The sequence below is a fragment of the Rattus norvegicus genome, chromosome 4, assembly GCF_021556685.1.
Source record: "Rattus norvegicus strain SHRSP/BbbUtx chromosome 4, alternate assembly SHRSP_T2T, whole genome shotgun sequence".
Taxonomy (NCBI): Eukaryota; Metazoa; Chordata; class Mammalia; order Rodentia; family Muridae; genus Rattus; species Rattus norvegicus.
The window spans coordinates 13,436,530-13,458,646 of record NC_141537.1 but is presented as its reverse complement, the minus strand read 5'-3'; the positions used below and the strand labels follow the sequence as shown (position 1 = coordinate 13,458,646).

At 40.9% G+C, this 22,117-nt stretch overlaps 1 protein-coding gene and 1 pseudogene across 3 annotated transcripts in view; one reads left to right on the top strand and one right to left on the bottom strand.

The window, feature by feature from the left end:
* The window catches only part of Orc5 (origin recognition complex, subunit 5), a 64,378-nt gene that overhangs the window by 25,475 nt on the left and 16,786 nt on the right, over positions 1 to 22,117 (bottom strand). For 2 of the 3 annotated variants that reach the window (XM_087657955.1, NM_001014186.1), the window contains 7 exon segments: positions 20,541 to 20,671; positions 10,811 to 10,859; positions 10,639 to 10,729; positions 8,983 to 9,035; positions 7,989 to 8,101; positions 6,883 to 6,930; positions 1,705 to 1,815 (listed from right to left, as the gene is read on the bottom strand). In XM_087657955.1, coding sequence (XP_087514081.1) covers positions 1,705 to 1,815; positions 6,883 to 6,930; positions 7,989 to 8,101; positions 8,983 to 9,035; positions 10,639 to 10,729; positions 10,811 to 10,859; positions 20,541 to 20,671 — 596 coding nt within the window. 3 annotated transcript variants of the gene reach the window in all.
* On the top strand, positions 18,844 to 18,930 carry LOC147994689 (small nucleolar RNA U3; annotated as a pseudogene).

Genomic DNA, 22,117 nt, shown 5'->3' with positions numbered 1-22,117 from the left:
GTGACAGCGCCTCTGGGAATGCAAAGAGGCCTTCCGCAGGAGATTAGACAGCAGCTCTGTAGGTGAAAGGCTTCTCTACAGCTCCCCACTGCAGATCCGGATAAAAGAGGCAGTCCACGGTTTCAAGGCATTTATTGCCATGGTGGCAGGTGGATGTAGTAAAACCGTACCCCACTTCTCAGAGTGAGCCTGAGATTAAACACCTTTGGCACAGAGGAGTGTCTGGGAAGGAAAGGCTATTGGCTAAGCCTCCAGGCCTTTAGGTCCTCATTATAATGGAGATCTGTCTTGACCTAAGTGACCTGTGGTCAGGTCTTCTACCTGTGAAGGGGCTTGGGGCATTTCCCTTAGGTGATGGTCACAAATCTATGGAGGGCTGCAGGCTGGAAACCGGCCTAGTTTCCTGGGAGTCAGGCAAAACACCTACCCATCCCTTTAGGGTCATGGGAGTTTCAAACCTCCTCAACCTGGAACCAAGGTGTCTTTCACTGCCGCCCCTCCCCCACACACTAACTTTCTATAGATTCATATAAAGTCTTAGGTTATAAAGACACTGTCTAGATCCAATGTCAAGAATGTTGAGACTACTATCTATTTTTGGTACTTCTGTAGTGAATTAAAAGGTATCATCATGTTACAAAATCTAATATCCACCTTGAGGTCAAATTTATAGTGAAATAATTATTATGTAAGTTTACATATGTAACTACATATTACATATACATACAGTATATCCCATAATACAAACTGCTCACTGCATGTGATGACTGTGCTCTAAGAGAGGCCGCTTTCGTCACTGCCTTTTCTACTCCTAACGCACGTCCAGTCTTTCAGAGACATTAAGAAAGCTAGCATGGCTACACTTACAGGATTTCCTTTAAGGGTGAATGAACTATTTAAAAACAAAACTCCCAAACCAAACACTCCTTTTCTGCTGACGAGCTCATGCTGCCATCTAGTGAGATGCTGAGCAGTGAGCTATCCTGCTGCAAACACTGAACAACAGGAACAGCCTAGGAAAAGGGTACTCAGGAGAAATAAAGGCAGTCCACACCATTTCCTGCACACCTAAGAGATGTTTTCAGTAGATTATGGTCATATATTCATCAATGTAATCATCAACCTATATGTTTAATCAGCAGTAATTTTTAAAATAACTTTACTGAAAAAAGGAAAACAAATCAGAAACATTAAACTGATTTTGCCATTGCTTATAAAGTCTGGGATGACTTCCGGGAGTCTGTGTCTGGAGGTTTGATGCAGCTGCCCCTCAGCACCTCAGGAGCCCTGATGAAGGAGCCGCAAGGACGCCGAAGGTGAGGATGCACAAGCCTGTGTGTAAGACAGCGTGCATTTACACACGGTGACCTCATCGCCAATGTACTTTACGTCATCTATTACTACAAAACATAATCTAATGTGAATGCTATACAAGCAGTTGATACATTTGTATTCATATTAAATAACAAGAAAAGGCCTTCATAAGCTCAGTACAGAGGAAAGTCACTGTCTTCTTTTTCCACTGTAGCTGGTTGAATACATGAATTCCAAACCTAGCTCTAAAAAGGGCCGACTGTACTAAGAGCAATATTCATTGTAAAGTTAAAATATTCACGTTTGTTGAGCAAAGATCTCCACGCAGATTTCCATAGTACCTGAAGAACTGACTGGGAATGGTGGGGAAGAACCCAGGATGAGGCCTACCTGGGAGAAGATGTTTGCAGTTGGAGCCACTCTGCTGTCCACTATACTATATAATATTGCTAATAATCTGTCCAATGGAAATGGCTTTGGTCCAAGAAGATGATTGCTTGTCTGTAGAGAGAAGAGAACATAAGACTTTTTCCTTATTCCACAATGTATGCTTTCTATACTATACATGCCCAGGAGTAATATATTTACAGTTTTTCTCTCAAATATACTAACGAATTTAACCTACAGCCCTTACGACGTGGCCTGTTACCATGACTCAGCTTAGGCATGTTTACCAGCATCCATTAAGTACACATAACGGTGGGTTCCGTGATGACATTTGACTATCACAGATAATGCAGTTGGCCACATTCGCACACGCCCACTTGCACTCTTGCTGTCTCCCACTCCCGCAGAGCCTCTATGTCCTAATCGGGTTGGCCCAGCGAGCTCCCCCACAGGGTTGTTGGAGCAGAGCCACCGCACCAGTGCTCATGCTGCTGAAGAAAGCTCTCTCCATCCTCAGGAAGGGGAGTCAAGCAGCCCTTCTAAGAGATTCTGCACAGTTCTGTGCTGTAGACCCTACCTTGTGCAGATAATGCCATATCTTTTATAAGTGACCTTAAATCTCCCCCATACCAACAAACAGGAAAGAATCCAGCCATTTGCAGTCTTGTACTGCTATCCTGCTGTGCACACTGCCAAATGACTTTTCAAGATAATGTATAACCAAAATTAAGACTTTTTTAAAAAACCTCTTGTGTCTGTGTGTCTGAAAGTGTGTGTGTGCCCCAGAGGCATGCTGGGGCTGCAGAGGCTGACGAGGGGTTGGAGTTACACTGCTGTGGGCACCACGTGGAGCACCAGACTCTCTTCATGGCTGAGCACCTCCCTAGCTCCCACATCAAGTTCTTAACTGATACGTTACTTAGTTCCCACCACTCCTCTTCTGACCAAGCCTTGGAAAAAGATCAACAGAGTTTAAAAGATTGGGAGCTAAAAATACTATCTTAATTTAGCAAAGTAATACAATTGTATAATTTGTAAATAAGCTGTACGCCTAAAATAATTTTATAAAAGAAATTTCATTCTATTAGCAGATTACTTTAAAAGCAGGATAAAAATATAAGGACTTCTTATTAACAGTGGAAAATAAATTGGGAAAGTTTATCCCTTAGAGTACGTAAAAGAAGAATGTAATGGAAAAAGCCCAAAACCTATCAAAGTATACAAACAGTGTTGACTTCAGTTATACAGAGAGGTTAGAGATGATGTTCCTGTCTTAAATTTTGCATGCTTTTTCTACCAAATACTTCAAACATTGAAAAGCAGAGATTTAATATAAGCAGTACCAATGTACTCACTGCCCAATCTTACCAAATCCAAATATACAACATATGCAGAGAAATAAAATCTTAGACTGTGTTACTAATAAGGTGAAATCCACTGAATGCTTTCCTTCCTCACTGTTCCTTTCTGTCCCTGGAAAGAATCCTAATCTAAATTGTGGGGTTTTCATCCTCACACTGGTTTTCACAACAGTACTGCTTATGTATCTATTAGAGGCATGAAGCACTGTATGACTTTAAATTCCATATAAGCTATATCATTTTGGATGTAGCTTTATACCACATTGCCTTTTCCCCTTAATATTACACTTCCTGAGATTTGTCTATATTTTACATATTTTATAGCACTGAAGTGGACATTTATGTTTTCTTTGGAGACTCAGTTGTGTCATGTGATATTTTTCTGGAAACTGTCTTATGAGATGATGGTTTTGCTGAAGCAGACACAAGGGAGGGGGATGTTTTGCTGAGAAAAGACATGAGGTGTTTTTTGGAAGCAGCCTGGAAAAGGGGCATGTTTTAGTACAGCAGACACTTGAGAGAACAGGTAATGTTTGGGGAAAGTACCAACATAACCAACAGTCAGTGGACAACACTGTAGGATTGGTTCGCCTTGCCACTCTTTGCTGGTCTTTGCTTTCACTGGTCTTCACTGAATACGCTGTGTGGTATTGGTTTGCCTGGCCTTCTTTGCTGATCATCTTTTGTAGTGACTTCATGGGGAAAAACATACCAAAGAACTTCTGGTGGTGTCCGGAGGCTTCTTACCACTTCCAAGGACTCAGACAGATTGGCAGAGCCTTGCTGTTTCTCTGGATCTAATTGCCGTTGCTGAGTCGTGAATGGTGTTTGCGAGTGGATCGAGCTACCACTGCAGGTTCATGTGAACTGAACTGCCGACATCCTGACAACGAAGACTGGATTCATGCCAGAGAAGTATTTCTAATCAGGCCTACATCTTCCTTTGCCCTACTAACCTGTCCTTTTCACTACCTCTGGTGCATGGTGGGCTGGAAGGGAGGCTAAAGCATTTAAACGCACTTGTTAAAGTAGGTTCTGAAAAACATAAGCCTTCACAGCCCTAATAGTTATTAATCTTTTCCATTTTTATGACTTATCACTACCATATTTACTTCTTAAGAAAGCCATCACTACACAGACACGCTGCAATTGACAGTCCTGCACCTCTGTCCTTGTGTGCACACAACAGACAGACGTACTTCTGCAGGACAGCAAAGACACTGCCAGGGGTTTGTCAACAGTGACATTTGTTTGCTTCTTTCCTTTCTTGAGCACTCAGGAAGACTTAATGCGGATGGATGGAGGCCATTTAGCTGAGTAGAAGTGATATAAGTTCTTCCAGGAAAAGACTTTTCAAACCACTGGGTCCTCTCCTTCCTCCTTGCTCTCTCTGCTGTTACTTCAGGACTGTGTCACTCGGCATCACTGTTGGACGGAAGACGGACGCCACACAACTCTCATTCGGTTACACTGTGAGCAACGTAGAAGGTCTGTCCTGACAAGCCATTCAGGGTCTTGGGATTTCTTTTTCCTGCAGTGTGACTTAGCCTTACCCTTGACCAATATACACACTTCATTTTTATTTGATTTGATACTGTCAGCCTACAGAGTAGGCAGACTCTGTTTTATAGACTGATTTATGTCAGTTTTGTCAATCCACGACTGTAACGCTGCACTGTGGTCATAACTTGCACTGCCTGCTAATACTCAAGTTTCTTTGTGTATCACTTCCTGTCCTGTCACTCTGCAATGGGTTAGTAAAACTGCTCACTCTTTCTAATCTCTTGCCTACTGTGAATTCAAGAGAGTAGGAAACATTAACGGCTTTAGTGTAGACCCTAGAATTGGATCCTAGTTCAAACTGTAAAAAGGTAGGGAAATTAGTGAATTTCCTCAAAACTGAAGAAAAACCAGAGCTGAAAAATTGCCCTTGGAATACAGTACACAGAGAACAAAGGAAATAATGAAGTGGCTTTGAAAAGCACAGCAACGTCTGATGCATCTAACTGCTCAGTACCTCAAGACCAGATAAAGGGAGAAGCAGCAACACAGGAACCTGCGGATGCTCAGAGGCAAAACCAAGTCAAGATAATAAGCAGCCCAACCCCAGGTAACTGCAGCACAACCGTAACAGTAACAGAGGAGACAAAAGGAAGGACAGGAAGATCATACACACATCAGAAAAGGAAGGGAGAGGTTGAGAGACCTTTTTATACCAGCAACAATGAAAGACAAAAACCAATGAAATAAAGCTTTGCTTTTTAAAGTCCTGAAAAAAACAGCAGTAGTTAAGAAGGGTGGAGAAGAGCTTATGGACTCAAGTGTGAACTCAGTTCTCCACCTCAGCCCAGTCTGCAGTAGTCTGGGGACACAGAGCAGATGAGCTCTCCACCTTTAAATCTGTCCACTGGCTTTAACCTGGACCCAGCTAATCCTCTGCTAAAGGTACCCACGAGTATAATAACTGAGATGGTCTAGATTCTCAGACAAAGTTAGCTTGATTCCGAACTGTGGTTTTTAACTTCCACTGACCTGCTTATGAATGTCCACCTATTCTGGGAAATCTTACAGATGCTCCCACATGTGATCCTCTTCCTTACACTGGAGTTTTGTCTTGTTTAAAGACAGAATCTCACTATGTAGTTCTGATTGGTTTGATACTCTCTGTACAGACCAGGCTGGCCTTGAACTCATAGGGATCTGTCTGCCTCTTTGCCTTCTTAGTGAAAAGTACTGGGATTAAGTACATTAAAAAGGTATACAAATCATTTGCTTATAATAATCATAAATAAACTCATTTAAAGATATTCTTTGCTCAGATCTTACCATTTACTAAAGACAAACTAAATTCTATAGTAATGAGATATATGTTTACATAAATAATTAAATCTTTGCTGAATATTTGATGCAAGATATAGAGCAGCTTCAGTGTTCTGCAAAGTTACTCAGTATTTTGGTTCTATACTCACTGTGGTGACAACATCACTTTGCAAACACATATCAGACAAAATGGCAGAAGCATTCATAAGGGAATTCTCTGGAATTGCTTGAAATTCTGTCTTAAACCCAATCTAAACTTCATTTTACTCAAACAAGCAGGCCAAACAATAATTTTTAAAAGTATTCTAAACTGAAATAATCCAAAGATAAACTAAAGAAACAATGGTAGAAAAATATTAAAGATTTTGTTTCCTGTAATTAAGCTATTTTTTCAGAGCAGGAAACTGTGTGTGTGTAGTAAAAACACTGCAGGGTGTAACAGACAACTGTCTCAACTCTGAACACATGCCCTTCACACAGCACGGCGTCACACCCAGCTCTGTGATGCAACATGGGCCAACCCCTCAGATCAGCACGGGTTTGATTTTAAGTGAACTCTTTGGTTGTTTAATGTTTAGAAATCGTTTACTGTTGACATAGACCCACAGTATAAAGTGTTGTACTCTACACTTCCAAATTTTACATCACTGAAATCAAATCTCTTACCTGCTTAAGTGTTTATGGTTTCTCATTTTTACTTCATTAATGGGTTTGGGGGAGGGTGAGAACATAGCGGAGTTTATTCCACTGCGTTCATGTAAACAATCCAGAGAACTTTTCCGTCAAGGAAGTTATTAACAGCTCTGTCGGCTCAGTTTTATCTCTAGCACCTGCTTCTTTCCATTGGCATTCATATGGTGCACGTAATAAAACATCGTTAGACGGAACATTATCAACAGAGCTCTTACATGCACATAAAGTTACACATTCATTCATTTCCTTAATGATCCTAAATGCATACATTTTTCTAAATTCAGAAGAGAACTTAAAATATGAATACCTTCTCATGTTTCTTTAGAAAGTTAGTTTTCTTGATTTTTCCATGATGCTGTAATTAAGAAAAATAATATTTTTAGACTAAGAAGCTTAAAGTAGAAAAAACAATCTATTGAAAATATGGTATACATGCTCATTTTATGTACATACACATATATATGAGATTCAGAAGTCAGGGGCTAGTTACACTTGTCCCCGAAAGACTAGTAACAAATGACCTAAAAACCAAAACCAAAAAACCCCAAAACTTAATCATTTAAATTAAGTTTTAAGTTCATACAAATGTTTTAAGTCCAGAGAAGAGAGCAGTGTTAGGCTCCGTGTTACATGATGGCAGGAGTTCAGATGCCCAGAACTTACATAAGCATACATGCCGATGGCTGTGGCAGCCTCTCTGCAATTCCAGACTGGGGAAGAGCAGACAGGGCTGCTCAGAGCAAGCCGCCTAGAAAATTCACCAGTCTGTGAGTTCAGGCCTTCATGGAAAGACCCACAATGATTTCAAAGTCCACATGTGTGTACACACATATGCATGTTCAACTTGTTCACATACATGCACACAATCATGAATATATGCACACACACATAAAAATGGAAGAAAAGAAGAATGCTCTGAGGGAGTAAAAATGCTTTAGATTAACATTTTGCACCCCATTTCTTCTCTTCTGTAAGCTTCCTACTTTCTCCCAAGTTCCGATTGTGACTGTACAGCTACAGGTCTGAATTGTGTGTTAAGCATCTCCTGGTCTAATCTCCGCCCCTTAGATATTTACAGATATGGAGGACTTCAAAGCTGTCACTGCCTGGTATCCAGAGGACTGAAGACCATTCAGACAGCACCCATACTCCATAGATGTTCGAGGTCCTCATGAAAAAAATAAGTATGCCAGCTATATAATATGCTGTTCTCTGAATCATCTTTAGGTTAGCCAATACAATTTAAATGCTCTAAAATGATTAATATTTTATATTATTTATAGAATAATGGCCAAAAAATTGTTTTTCATGTTCAGTATATAAACTTGTATGTTCAGTTTAAAGCTTGTATGTTTGAACCTGCAAGAACAACTGTACTCCTAGGCTTTTCAAAACCACAGATGTTAGCAGTACCTTTAGGAAGAACCTCCTGTCCGTTCTCGCGGGGTTGTAAGAGGCAAGGTACGCAGCAATAAGAATAAACTTGGAGTAATATGGAAGCTCCACATGGGTGTACGCCGAGAGCCCTGAGTGACAGAGCACAGAACAGCACTCGTCAGGGCCGTTAGGTGTCTGTCACTGCCCGTTCCACATGGGTCCCCCTGGCCCACCACCGCTGTGCTCAGCTTCTGCTGTGCACCCTGGCACCACCGTGCTGACCGCCATCGGGCGTGCTTTGCTCGCTCTGTTTCACTGTGTCTTCCCAATCTGAAGTCTAAATGCTACTCTTTCTTCCTTTAAAACTGTTTTCTCCATTAAACTCTCTCCAAAGACCTATATGACCACAGAATAGGAAAATTTACCTCTATTTCAATTTCCCCCGCCACACACACACACACACACACACACACACACACACACACACATCCCATATAATATTATGCAATATGTTAAAAGCTACTTGAAGATAAAAATAGTAACCCCTTTTGATAGACACTACCCACTGAAGCCATATCTAGTATACTATTTTTCTGTAAACCCACAATTCCATGCATGAGATCTGACACTGTGTGTCAGTGAAAAGCCTTATATGAGTATCCCTTAACATCTTTGCAGTAATTTAAAACTAGCAGATACAGATACATTATAGCATTTTTTTCTAAATCTAGTCATTTATCTTTCTTTCCTACAATATACTACTAGCAATCACTTGTAAATCAGCCGGAGTGCTAAGAAATCAAGAAAAAAAAATAAAAAACCAAAAATCCTCAATACTACATCATACCCTTAAAAGAGAACAAAAGCATTTGAAAATAAAATCACTGAAGAACCCAAGCTAATATAAAGTTGGATTTTATTTCATGATTCATGAAATATTCCATATGCTGAGCTAAAGTTGTATCATATAATTGGATTGCACTGAATCCCCAGAGGATGAGCTGTAGCCGCCTCAGGGGTTCCCTGATACCTTTCAGCTGTCCCAGGTCTGTGGCATCTTTCTGTAATGTTTCCCACTGCGAACTAAAATAAAAAAAAGGGCGCAAACAGATTGAAAAGACACAAGAAATCAATATGCGGTAATAAAGAGCTCCATAAAAACCTACCATGTTCATTAGCAAACAGAAAGATAATACATACGCACAATGTACGTGTTTGTACACAATCATTTGATACATAGTAACAGTGTAACAAAATACTCAAATGCTAATTTTTTAATAATCCTTTTTACTCTGATCATAGGTGTAAAGTTATCAAAATTACAATAAATTAATACCATCAGCCACTCTGTAAGCTCCCAAGAGCTCTAATCATTGTATTGGATACAACTGGAAATTAATCTATGGAATAATCGCTGAAGTGTGTCTAATCAACCTAAAGATTAAGTCCTTCAAGAGCACACAAACGCAGAACTAATGCATATGAATCTGTATTTTTCAAAAATTCACCACTGAGTACTGAGATTTAAAGTGTGTGTCACCATGCCTGGCCCTCTTGCAATTTTTAAAAGAGATATCATATCACATAGGATGGCTTATCAAGCAATATCTACTCACATGCTGTTCTACACTGCGTTTGCCTTTATTTTCATTATGATAAAACTAAATTCAGTGTTTACTATCAATCTTTTTGGGTACACTTTCCTGGTGTCTCTTTGCCATCTGCAGACTGTCCAGAGTGCTCAGAGGTGCCTTATGAAGTATTCCCTGCTTAATTCTGTTTTCTACAGCTTTAATACTTGAGTGACAGGTTGAAAATACAAATATTTTGGCTTCACTTCTCTTTGAGTTTCTCAAAAATACTGATCAATTTGCAAGTTTTAGTCACTTTCTTCTGTGTCTTTTTGCTTAGAACTCTAAAGATGTTTTTCTTATATTTTTAGTGTAAACACTTTCCAAGTCTCAAGAATAGCCTTAACAATGTTCCCATCAAAGACGTTAGAAGGAATTATGTTGCTTTCTTTATGTGAGGAAAAAATGCCTCAGCAGAAGTGACTGGGTGACACTGAGACCGGAATGTCTACGGACTGTCTGGGGGTTACTCCAGTAGACCTGGAGGAAGAACGGGTCACACAGGAGAGATGGGGCTTGAGTGCCGACCTAAAGATGCGGTGTGAAGCCACATTCTGATGACGGCAGCTACTAGATGCTGCAAGAAGGTGAGGCCCAGGACGGATTTTAGGCTTCTGACACTCTGATCTGTAAGGCTGTGGTGACTTATTAATGCAGTGGACAAGTAGAGTCTCTGAACCGACCATTCTGGATAATCTGTGAACACTTCTGGTGCATCTTCTTTTATTGCCCAGATGTTTGCTTTACTCTGGTGTTGGAGTTTTATAGCTCTCCATTGTTTCCTAGCTCCATGAGTACTGATTATATAAGCTGAATCTTCCCTATCATACATATGTGAAGAAGTAAAAGGAAAACATGTATACATTGGTTTTATATGAAGTTTAAGTAGCTTAAAAATTTGAAGTATTCTCGAGTTTAGGTTTTAGATAAGGGAGCTTAATCAGTAAATTCTATACAAGTATTCAAAAACAAAACAAAACCCAAACACCTGCTGCCTGTAACAGTTGTAGTCCTGGCTCTCTGGATAAGCGATACTTAACATGTAACACAGTTACCTTGAGACCTCCCTCAGATACACCGTCTGCATGGCCTTCTTCAAGTGAGGTTCAATATTTCTCCACAGTTTGCGAGTATCACGCTCACCTGCTACTCCCGGGAGAGAATTTCAATAATTCAAATCTTGTATCATTTTTCTCACATGAGATATTAATAATTATAGTTAGTTACCTTCTCCTTTAACTACAGGCTCACAATATTTGGGGAAATTAAGCACTGCCTATGAATTTAAAAAGAGAGAAGACAAAAAGGAGGAATCAGTTATAATTAGAAACCTTCTTTTCATATACATTTATTACAAATTATGCAATTTTATTTAAATTCAGTTTTAAGTAAAGTATAATTTTATAAACAGTAAGAGTATCGATAATGATACAGTAGCAAACATGCTATTGGCTAAATCCTCCCTAATGCATTAGGCTCAAATAAAATAGCAAGGCGTAATTTGTACTCTTAGCCATAATGTTTAATAAAAAGATCAAGGCCAGACAATTAACTGCCATTTTCCAGCATGTGAACACCATCATAAATTAAGCATCACCTAATTAAGGATGATTTAGTGTTTGCACTGGTCATTGCACATGTGAGTTCTTGGCACTATCCCAGGCATGCTAAATCAATTGGAACATAATACCCAACAACCTACATGTTGTAACAATGTCTATAGACATTCTATGCATTAAGAAGCATGAGAAGGATTAACTAACTACTTACTAGTTTTCCATGTTACTAGCCTACTGAAACGCAATTTCAATAAATTGGTAAAATGGGTTTGTATGTTTACATACTGAGGTGTGTAACTAACATTAATTTGACCCTAAGTACTTTATGATGAAATGATTTAGTAATAGAGCCTAGATAAAAAGAGACATAATGATACAGCTGTACAAATTCAAATTCAGAGGACAAAATTAAATACTAAAATTAACTTCAGAGAGAAAAGAATAAAAGAAAGCTATCTGCCTCAACTAACGTCTTGCCTTAATTTTAGACTTTCAGACCTAAGCACAGAACATAATTGCTAAGGCATCAAGTCAACAAACCAGTTAACAGCCCAGGCAAATTCTGCACCGCTCTCTAACGTCAGCCAAATTCTGCACCGCTCTCTAACGTCATGCCCATTTCTCCCACATTGATTTCTCCCTATCAGCAAATTTCTCCTACTTTGTATCAGGATTTCTGTCTTAGTTAATGTTCTATTAATGTGACAAAGCACCATAATCAAAGCAACTGATAGAAGAAAGCATTTAACTTGGGGCTCATATTTGCAGAGGGTTAGTCCCAGACCATCTCGGAGGGGAGCATGGCAGCAGGCTTGGCGGGCATGGCGCTCGCTGGAGCAGTGCCTGAGAGCTTAGATGTTTATGTGCTAGTAGGAGGCAGAGAGAGAGAGAGAGAGTGGATCTTTTAGAGCCTCAAAGTCCCTCCCTAGTGACACACTTCTTCCAGTAAGACCACACCTCCTAACCCTTTCCTAAACAGCTCCACCAACTGGAGACTAACTATTCAAACATGTGAGCCTATGGAGGCCAAGTTCATTAAACCAGCACAGACTATGCTACAGGGATAGCATAATAGAAATCCAAGTACCTGAAGCAGTATTGCTAGTTTCTAGGAGAAACAAAATAATAAGGTGCTAATAAAAACTACAAAATTACTCCAAAACCAAGCAGAATTTTAGCTTGCTTTTATGTTACCAATTTCCACCATCAGTGCACCTCATGTGTTCCCACCCAGTTTTCAAGTTTAAAATACATTTTTACTAGTTTCATCAATAGTAAGAAAAGTGAGGAACATATGTAAAACCCTATTGAGAAGTGCACTATTGTTGAAAGCACAATTTTATTATGTCACCTGGCAGCCGAGGAAACAGAAGCAGAGTATAGTCTGCCGATAAGCACACAGGATTCTGTTTGCCTGGACTTAACTATGGCTCTGTGAGGTGATCCGAGAATTTACTTCTGAATCAATAAACAGCACTTCTATTAAAGCCCCATTCGGGTAAGCAGAGTATTTTCTAGTTTCGATGGAGAGACCTGCATGGCTTTAGACGATCAGACAATCTATTAGAACACTGACAGGGCTGTAAAGGCAGGGAAGGCAAATGAAGAAGATTCCCACCTCTTCCCCAGTGAGATTTCCAGCACAATTTCATTATGATTGGCAAGATTACTTGCTGGGAGATAGTCTGATATATGTAAACTGTGTTAGAATCCCCTTAGTGTGACCACATTGCCTCCCAGTTCAATAAAATACTAATCTGGGAGCAGCCGTGCAGACGAAATGAAGGTCCCAGAGGTTGTTAGACAGGGAAGATTACTGGGTGGTCAGAGTTAATCCCAGGAGACTTCTCTGGTTGCTCACGGGAGGCAGTGGTTACAGGGGAACTCAAGCCTTGCCGCTGGCTTGTAGATGGAGGTGACCAATGACCTTCCTTTCCTAGGAGGCTCGAGGGAAAGGTACCGTCAGTCACTAGGGCCATGAAACTTCATTCTCACAACACAAGGGGGCACGAATGTACTCAGAAGCACATGTATCCCAGAACTTCAAGAGAAAATCCGCTCCAGACAAACTTTTGGTTTCAACTTTATAAACACTGAACAGAGAACATACAACACAGAGCCTGCTTTGTGACCTAGAGAATAATGAGCAAATAAATATGTTGCATGATATACTAAATGTGATAATTTTATATGTAACAATAGAAAAACCTACATACTAAAGCATAAAAATTAAAACACTCCAGAGCCATGTAGATATGGTTCTGAATTTTTTTTTGGGGGGGGGTTGTTTAGAAATCTCTGTATCTTAAATATTGAGGGAACAAAAATCAGGACTAAGAACACATGAATTAACTAATTCAAAGAAATTTCTACTAACCAGTGAGTCCTTTCTTTGCTCCAGAATCCCCACTCTAAATGTTTAATGTATATTAACTCATTCAGTCCTTCAAAATCTCCTATGAGACAGACATACCTATTGTGCCCACTGTGGGGATGACTGAACTCTCCAGGGACCATAGACAACTCTGCTTCCAAATGAAGCAAAGCTTAGGACAGACCCACTGCTTCTGTGATGATCAACCCATCTTAAAATGGATGTCCGAAGACAGCTTGAAATGAGAAAGGAAGCTTAAAGCCTCCAAGTGTACACAAGTGCACGCGCACACCTGCAGACGGCTCAAGTGCACACAAGTGCACATCTGCAGACAGCTCAAGTGCACACAAGTGCACATCTGCAGACGGCTCAAGTGCACACAAGTGCACATCTGCAGACGGCTCAAGTGCACACAAGTGCACATCTGCAGACGGCTCAAGTGTACACAAGTGCACGCGCACATCTGCAGACGGCTCATCGGACAGCCCTGGGTTCACTGTTTAGGTGTTCCCAGTGCTTCTTTCTGAGACATGGAACTGGCTATGCAGACTATACAGGCTGACCAGGGAGCCCCAGGATCCTCCTGTCTCTGTCTCCCCAGCTCTGGGATTACAAGCATTTGCCATCGATTATGGTCCTGGGACTCAAATTCAGTCCATCATGCTTATAAGTCAAGCATTGTATCAACTGAGCAGTCTTGTCAGATCTCCCTCCTTCCTCACCACAAACCAATTCTCTAATTTGGACTGTGCTACTCTAGTTAGGTGGGAGCATGTATGTCTTTATAGGAAATGCACACTAAAGTAGGGTATCTGGTAGATAGTGGGGTATCTAGTAAACCAGTAGCTCTCAAATGGTTTGAGAAATTAAGAGGTAATGTCTTTTTCTAAACTTGCAACTTTTCTATAAATGAAAACCTGCTTTCAATTTTGTAAAATAAGATTTAAAACTACTGAATACTTTCATTATCTTATAAAGTTATTACAGCAAATATCAACACCATCAAATACAGTAGAGAACTACATTTTAAAAGCTGGTCATTTCACCAAGGATTTATTTTGGTACCTTCTTAGCCACTAAGTCACTAGCTCTTCCCACTGGCCAAAGGGACAAAGAAACCAAGACAGCTGAAACGGACAGCAGTGCTGCTTCTGAGTGACTGCTGACTCCTGAACAAGGCGGCTCTCTGACTGACTGCTGACTCCTGAACAAGGCAGCTCTCTGAGTGACTGCTAACTCCTGAACAAGGCGGCTCTCTGAGTGACTGCTGACTCCTGAACAAGGCGGCTCTCTGAGTGACTGCTAACTCCTGAACAAGGCGGCTCTCTGAGTGACTGCTAACTCCTGAACAAGGCGGCTCTCTGAGTGACTGCTGACTCCTGAACAAGGCGGCTCTCTAGTGACTGCTGACTCCTGAACAAGGCAGCTCTCTGAGTGACTTCTAATCCTTCAGATTCTTATTTGGAGATCTGGAGAATTTAAATGTACGATATGTTTTAAAAAATATGTGAAATTAATGTTAAATAACTAGAGTATTCCATGTTTGGTATTTACACATGTATAAAAATCATCTCTTTAGCTGCTGGCTTTTCTAACAATCATAATTAACAGTTTGGACTACTAAATGCAATGTCAGAGAAAGTAAATCTAAAAGAATATTCAGAATAGCATTTTATTTTCTTCTGTCTTTGCTGTTTATATAAGGAGTCTCCAAAATATACAAAGAGTGACTCCTATAGCAAATGTCAAAACACCTGGCTATTTTCATAAAGTTATTTTCTTTGAAAAATGTTTGAAAATAACTTTATGTGGGTTGTTCAGGAAATATACTGTTTATAAACTTTGAAACAGGTAACGGTGTGCACAGAGGGAACTAAAAGTCTTGACTCCTTTATGTTTGGAGAAAAGCAAGAACACTCGTGTACGACCTTTGCAACGCATAAGAGCTTGGTACATTGGTTAGCAGTGGATAAAGATTTAAAGCGCACTTCAAGCTGATGAATATATGTTGAGAAAGCTGCACTGTTATTGAAAATTAACTTCCGACAAGTACAAAGGAATTTAAAAACTACCGGATTTAAGTAGATATTTTCATCTTTTCTTTTCCTAAAGACACTTTCCTTGGCGTTTCTCTTTTGCATAGACTCCTGGGGCTAAGGAGGAAGCCAGGTTGTCTCCCAGGAGACAGCGCAGGAATATCTGCTTCACGCTGGGACAGCCTTCCACCCCACCCGCCCAGGCCTCTCTGACCTCTCTTTACCATCACTTCCCTTGAGTGCCAGGGTTCCTGAACAACATGGAGGGAAGTTGTGACGTTGAATAACAGCATGCGTTTTCCCCAATTGAGACGCTTAGAACCTACATGTAAGCTAGAAGTCCCAGGAATCTAAAGCTTCCAAACTTGCAGTAAAGGGGAACACAGTCATCCCTCCCTGTGGCCTGCCTGACACACAGATCTAAACACACATTAAATTCTCTTAAGTACTTACTTTGAGAGCAAAGAAAGGAAAAGAAGAAAACAAAGAAAATGCACTAAGAAATACAGAATTTCTTACTTGAAAGTAACTTTTTCAGCCTTGAATACAATACTATTTTTTTTCGTGGTATGTACATTTTTTAATATGAATTTCTGTCAAGACATACCAAAACATGTAAAAGGCATAGAAAAAAATGAATGCTCATCAAAACAAATAAATAATATATATTTTCCTTACTGGGATTATAGCTAGATTTGTTTTTTACACACTCTTTATAGTATAGCTGATGGAACAAGGTACATATTTTAAGCCAAATTTTGAAAAACCTTACTATGTCCATTGGACTATTCACACGCTTTGGAGGTTATGAGTAATTGGAGCCATGTAGCTTTTAAAATGAACCCATGCTAAAGTCAGCTATGTATTGGCATTGGCGGTGTCTGTTCCTATCCTAGTACAGAGTCTGAGATCCATGACTGTGTGTTTTTCCTAGCCAACGCCTCTCTTACAAATGCCAGCTCTACCTCTCTTGATCTCCAAGATCACTCTCTTGCCAGTTCACCACCCCATAGCCAGTTCCGGGCACATTCTTGCCAGCCTGGGCTCTCCAGTGGTTTCCTCTCCTCTGGAGCTTGGACTTTTCTTTCCATTCAAAACCCTAGCTGAATGCCGCCTGGCTATGTTCTTTCCCTCATGCTCATCTAGGTCACTTAAAATGGAAAACACCAGTACTCTTTGTTTAAAATAAACAGATGACACAACCACTAGATGTGAAATCTATCCTTCTAAACTCACCAATTATTCTATGTTAGAAATCTTCTTGTGGGGGAGGCTGCTACCAGGGCTAACAGTTCCCAGTCTATATCCTGCCTCCTCTCCCTCTTGCCTCCCTGTTTAAAGCCTGTTTCTTCTTCCTTAGTCCCCTTTTCCTATCTAGGACCTGGAAGATTCACCTCCTCCTTCTCATTCAATGATTGGCTTCTTTTCATCTTTATTACTCAATCAATTAATTAAGGGAATTCCCGTACAATAATGTGTTCAAATTGAGTAGCTATGGAAAAAGATTTATTAATATGTCTGTAAAAGTTGGGACACAGTATCCCTGTATCATGGGAAAAAGAAAGAGTGGTAGAGAAAGATGCATTATGTCTTCCTCTGCCCTCTGTCAGTAAACATACCAGACATTATCATGTATATTACACACACACGCACACACACACACACACACACACACACACACAAAATAAAAGCAGTATGTGTTCACTCCTTCTTTAAAAGGGGAACAAGAATAGCCTTGGGAGGGAATAGGGAGGCAAAGTTTAGAACAGGGACAGAAGGAACACCCATTCAGAGCCTGCCCCACATGTGGCCCATACATATACAGCCACCAAACTAGATAAGATGGATGAAACAAAGAAGTGCAGGCCAACAGGAACCGGATGTAGATCTCTCCTGAGAGACACAGCCAGAATACAGCAAATACATAGGCGAATGCCAGCAGCAAACCACCGAACCAAGAACAGGACCCCCGCCGAAGGAAATCAGAGAAAGGACTGGAAGAGCCTGAAGGGGCTCGAGACCCCACACGAACAATAATGCCAAGCAACCAGAGCTTCCAGGGACCAAGCCATCACCCAAAGACCATACATGAATTGACCCTGGACTCTGACCTCATAGGTAGCAATGAACATCCTAGAAAGAGCACCAGTGGCAGGGAAAGCCCTTGGTCCTGCCAAGACTGAACCCCCAGTGAACGTGATTGTTGGGGGGAGGGCGGCACTGGGGGGGAGGGTGGGGAGGGTGGGGAGGGGAACACCCATATAGAAGGGAAGGGGAGGGGTCAGGGGGATCTGGACCCAGAAACCGGGAAGGGGAACAACAATCGAAATGCAAATAAGAAGTACTCAAGTTAATAAAGATTAAAAAAAGAAGAGCAGTATGTGTTATCATAAAGCTAGGTTCTTCTATTTAAAGATTCTCCCACATAAAGAGGAAACATACATTCAGACATACCCATGCCATACTTTACAGAGAAGATAAAACCAAGGGCAAGGAATAGATGTATGTAAACTTACCTGTGGGTCCAGTATAGTTTTTAATATCAAATATAATCTAGAAATAGACTAAAGATAGTTTTTATCTTAGGGCCAAGGAATATTTGTTAGGACCAAATTGGGATTATCTAAGGATCCAGCTTGCCACTATCATTGGACATGAGGACAAAGGACCATGTTTCTTTCTAACATCCTACCTGTATAATTATGACAAATTACAGATGAAATATCTTTTTTCCTCTGCCTGTTCTTATGCCAAAATATCTGAAAAAGACTACTTAACAAATAAATGGCTTATTTGAGATTAGAGTTCATGTTACAGTGCACAGGAGAAGTAATAATACACAGCTAGTAACCCACCCTCTATTGTCAGCAAGCAGAAAGAGGTGAATGCTGATGTTGCCTATACATAGGTGGAGTCTTTCCCCATTAATCAATTAAATTCAGAACCCACATTACAGATATTTCCCGAAGTTTGTCTCCTAGGTGATTTTAGATCCTGTCAAGTTGACAACAAAATTAATCACCGTGATGTGTATAAATAGCCATGAAAAGAATAAAATAAGAATTTGTGCTTCCAGTAGAAAGACCATGCTGCAGATAGACGTGTTTCTTAAATTAAACTCTTTTCCAAAACCAAAAAAAGGCCTGAAAGGTCAAACCTTTTATGCCTTCCAACTTTTCTAAAACATACAAGATTAAACAATCATATTTTTAATTAAATTTTTATGGCAATACAATGATACTTTCTCCATGTTACTTGATAAACCCTAATTTTTTTCTATTTTTGTGAGTGTAGTGTTTTACTTTCAGGGATCATTTCTGTAGTTCGTTACAATACTATTTTTTAATCACATGAAGATGTCAACACAAAAGCACAACTCTCACTCCAAGGGAATAAGAAGCAGTTTATTCTGGAGCCAAATATGAGTGACCATCGTTACCCCAGGATCCATGGTCAACGAGAAATCACTTTAACGAAGCTTTTATAGTCACAAACAAAGAAGTCACAAACCGAAGCACTTTTAGAGTACTTTGGTGGGAATGTTAAGTAGTGGTTATGGCACGGCTGGCAAATTTCAGCTACTGGCAGCAAATCTGACCTTTTACTTGGTGAAAAATTAGTTTTGCTAATTTATTCTAAAAAGGTTTTATCTACAGTCAGGGTGTTAGGCCTGAGACAGTCAGGTGGGCATGGGGCTCAAGGAATGAACATTCAATGGGCTTTAGCCCAAGAAAGGCTGTAATTAGGTTCTGAACATTCCAAACTCTCCTTTGCTGTGAAACTTCAGTCAGTTAGTACCTACAGACACAGGTTCTCTAGGAATGTTCAACCAGAAAGTCTTAAATAGGAACTGGAAGTCTGCGTTTGTTTGTTGAGACAGGGTCTCTTGCTGCTAGACTGCTTGGCCAGCAGGCCCTGGGACTGCCTGTCTCCACCCTGCAGTGAGCCCTGTCACTGACTCCCTTCAGCCCCTCTCTGACCCCCTCAGCCCTTTCTCTGACTCCCTCAGCCCCTTCTCTGACCCCCTCAGCCCCTTCTCTGACCCCCTCAGCCCCTTCTCTGACCCCCTCAGCCCCTTCACTGACTCTTTCTAAAAGAGAACCAGACAGCCCTGCCTCCTTCCTTTCACACCTGCAAGACCAAGTGACAAAACAGAAAAGTTAGCATGGTCTAGTGAGATACAAACAACTATTCTGGCCTTTCTTTAGGTAAGTGGCCGATGAAAATCTACAATTAAAGCTTCCTGTCATACTCAAACAGTAAACTCCTAGACTAATCACTACATAAAGAAACCAGGAGACGTGTGTTACAAAAGCTAGCACTGAGATACTAAACTGCCTAAGTTTTTATATCTTCCTGCTATTTTTCATTTTATTTTAATGGATCTCTATAGCTTCTGCAATTAGAAGTGATTCTGTAATTAAAAGCACTTGGTTTTTTTTTAAGTTTGAATGCTAGCACCTTCATAATAACCCAGACACACCTTAGCCCAGTAATGAGGAGGGTGGAGAGAGGATCCCTGGGGCTTCCTCACTGGCAGCCCAGCAGAAAAATGTAAGCTCCAGGTTCCATGAGGTGCCCTGCTTCAAAAATGGAAGTGATAAAGCAGGACACCTAATGGCCTCCTGAAGCCTCTGTGTGCACACCTCACACATATGCACAGACTGTACAGTGCACGAGGGCACACACACACGCACACACAGACACAGACACACACACACGCACACACATGCACACACACACACACCATCACACGTTCACAATAATGAAAAGGTATATCTATCAATGAATACAATTTCCTTATAGGTCTAGGCAGGTGCTAACCCACAGACACCAATCCTTTTAAGACACATTAGTCTCAAAATGCCTTTTCCAAATTTCTGAAACACATTCTCAGCTTCTAGCTTGTTTTAAAATTTTCTAAAGGATATACACATACATACATTGTGTGTGATGTGTGTGTGTGCACACACAAAATGTTCACTCACCAGGTGTCTGAGCTCTTTCAGATCTCGACAGACAGTGTAGAAAACTCCAAGGAGAATATTAATGTAGGCAGAGTAAAAGTCAGCTGAATACCCTGGAGGATGATCGTGGGACAGGATCTTTTGAAGGTTCCCTGTTCACAGGGCAAAACACAAACTTAAATGATCAGCACAGAACCACAACCACTATGCTCCACAATTTTATAAATGTTTTTAAAAAACAAATAAGAAAGATAAGGTGGTTGTCAGTTAGAAAAGTTATTTTCTTCCTGGCACAAAACTTCGTTAATGATGGTTACGATGGTTAGTCAGCTGGTTCAGACACTGGGCAGACTGGCCAATGACCCCATGCTGGGCAGCAGCGCACCTCACTGCCACAGGACAGTCCCTAGGCTGGGGACCTCCTTGAACCTTAGTTTTGCATTTTTTCATAAAATTGCTCATGTCTGGATTGTTTTTCTATCTTTGACAATCTGACAGCAGTAAGGACAGTAGTAAGAAAGTAAATCTCGTACTTTCTTGAGTTCTGTGATCCCTACAGGCAAACCAAGAAACCAGAAGAGAGGACCACAGGACCCCCAGAGTACAATCCAGCTTTGAGAAGTGAGCTGTGTACTCAGAGCTGGCATCTGCAGGAGAAGCAATTCTGTGAGGCAGAGCCTTGAACCTGCGACTTCTTACCAACTCCTAGAAGACAGTTTCAATGGAATTGACAAATGGTTGTCACACTGGCCCAAACAATTGAAGAACAGATTTTTGGGTGAATTAAAAACAAAACCAAACCTACAGTATTTGTTATCAGAAAGTGTTTTCAGTGGAAATAATTCAGATATTGGCACTGACCCTTTTCAGTCATGAGGAACACTCCAAGAATCAAAATTCTCAGTGAACTGCTATAAAAGCAACCAGTTGCGTGAGTGTAGGCTACACACAAAGACGTGAGGTCTAAAGTACCCAAGCCACGTCTAATCTAAAGCCTAGGATTATGCCCAACAAAACCATGCCCAACAAACACGGAACTACTGGACAGCAGAAAGAGAAAAACATTCTGATTGGCCTAAGGGTCCTATAGTTTTGCCTTAAGGGCATGATCTATCACAGAAAACCAAGTCACTCTAGCACACTCAGAACTTTCTGTAATGAACAACTAACTGCATGAATACACTCAACCATCAAACACAAAGCAGTAAAAGGCTGCCGTCCCTGAAAGAGCTAAAATTAGCCCTAGAATAGTAAAGCAGATGAGTCCCACCACCAACCCAGCTTCCTCCCGCCCGCCCTCCCCCTCCCCTAACCCAGGTCTCTGTGTCTCTGTGTCTTTGTGTCTCCCTCCCTCCCTCCCCCCTCCCCTAACCCAGGTCTCTGTGTCTCTGTGTCTTTGTGTCTCCCTCCCTCCCTCCCCCCTCCCCTAACCCAGGTCTCTGTGTCTTTGTGTCTTTGTGTCTCCCTCCCTCCCCCCCTCCCCTAACCCAGGTCTCTGTGTCTTTGTGTCTTTGTGTCTCCCTCCCTCCCTCCCCCCCTCCCCTAACCCAGGTCTCTGTGTCTTTGTGTCTTTGTGTCTCCCTCCCTCCCTCCCCCCT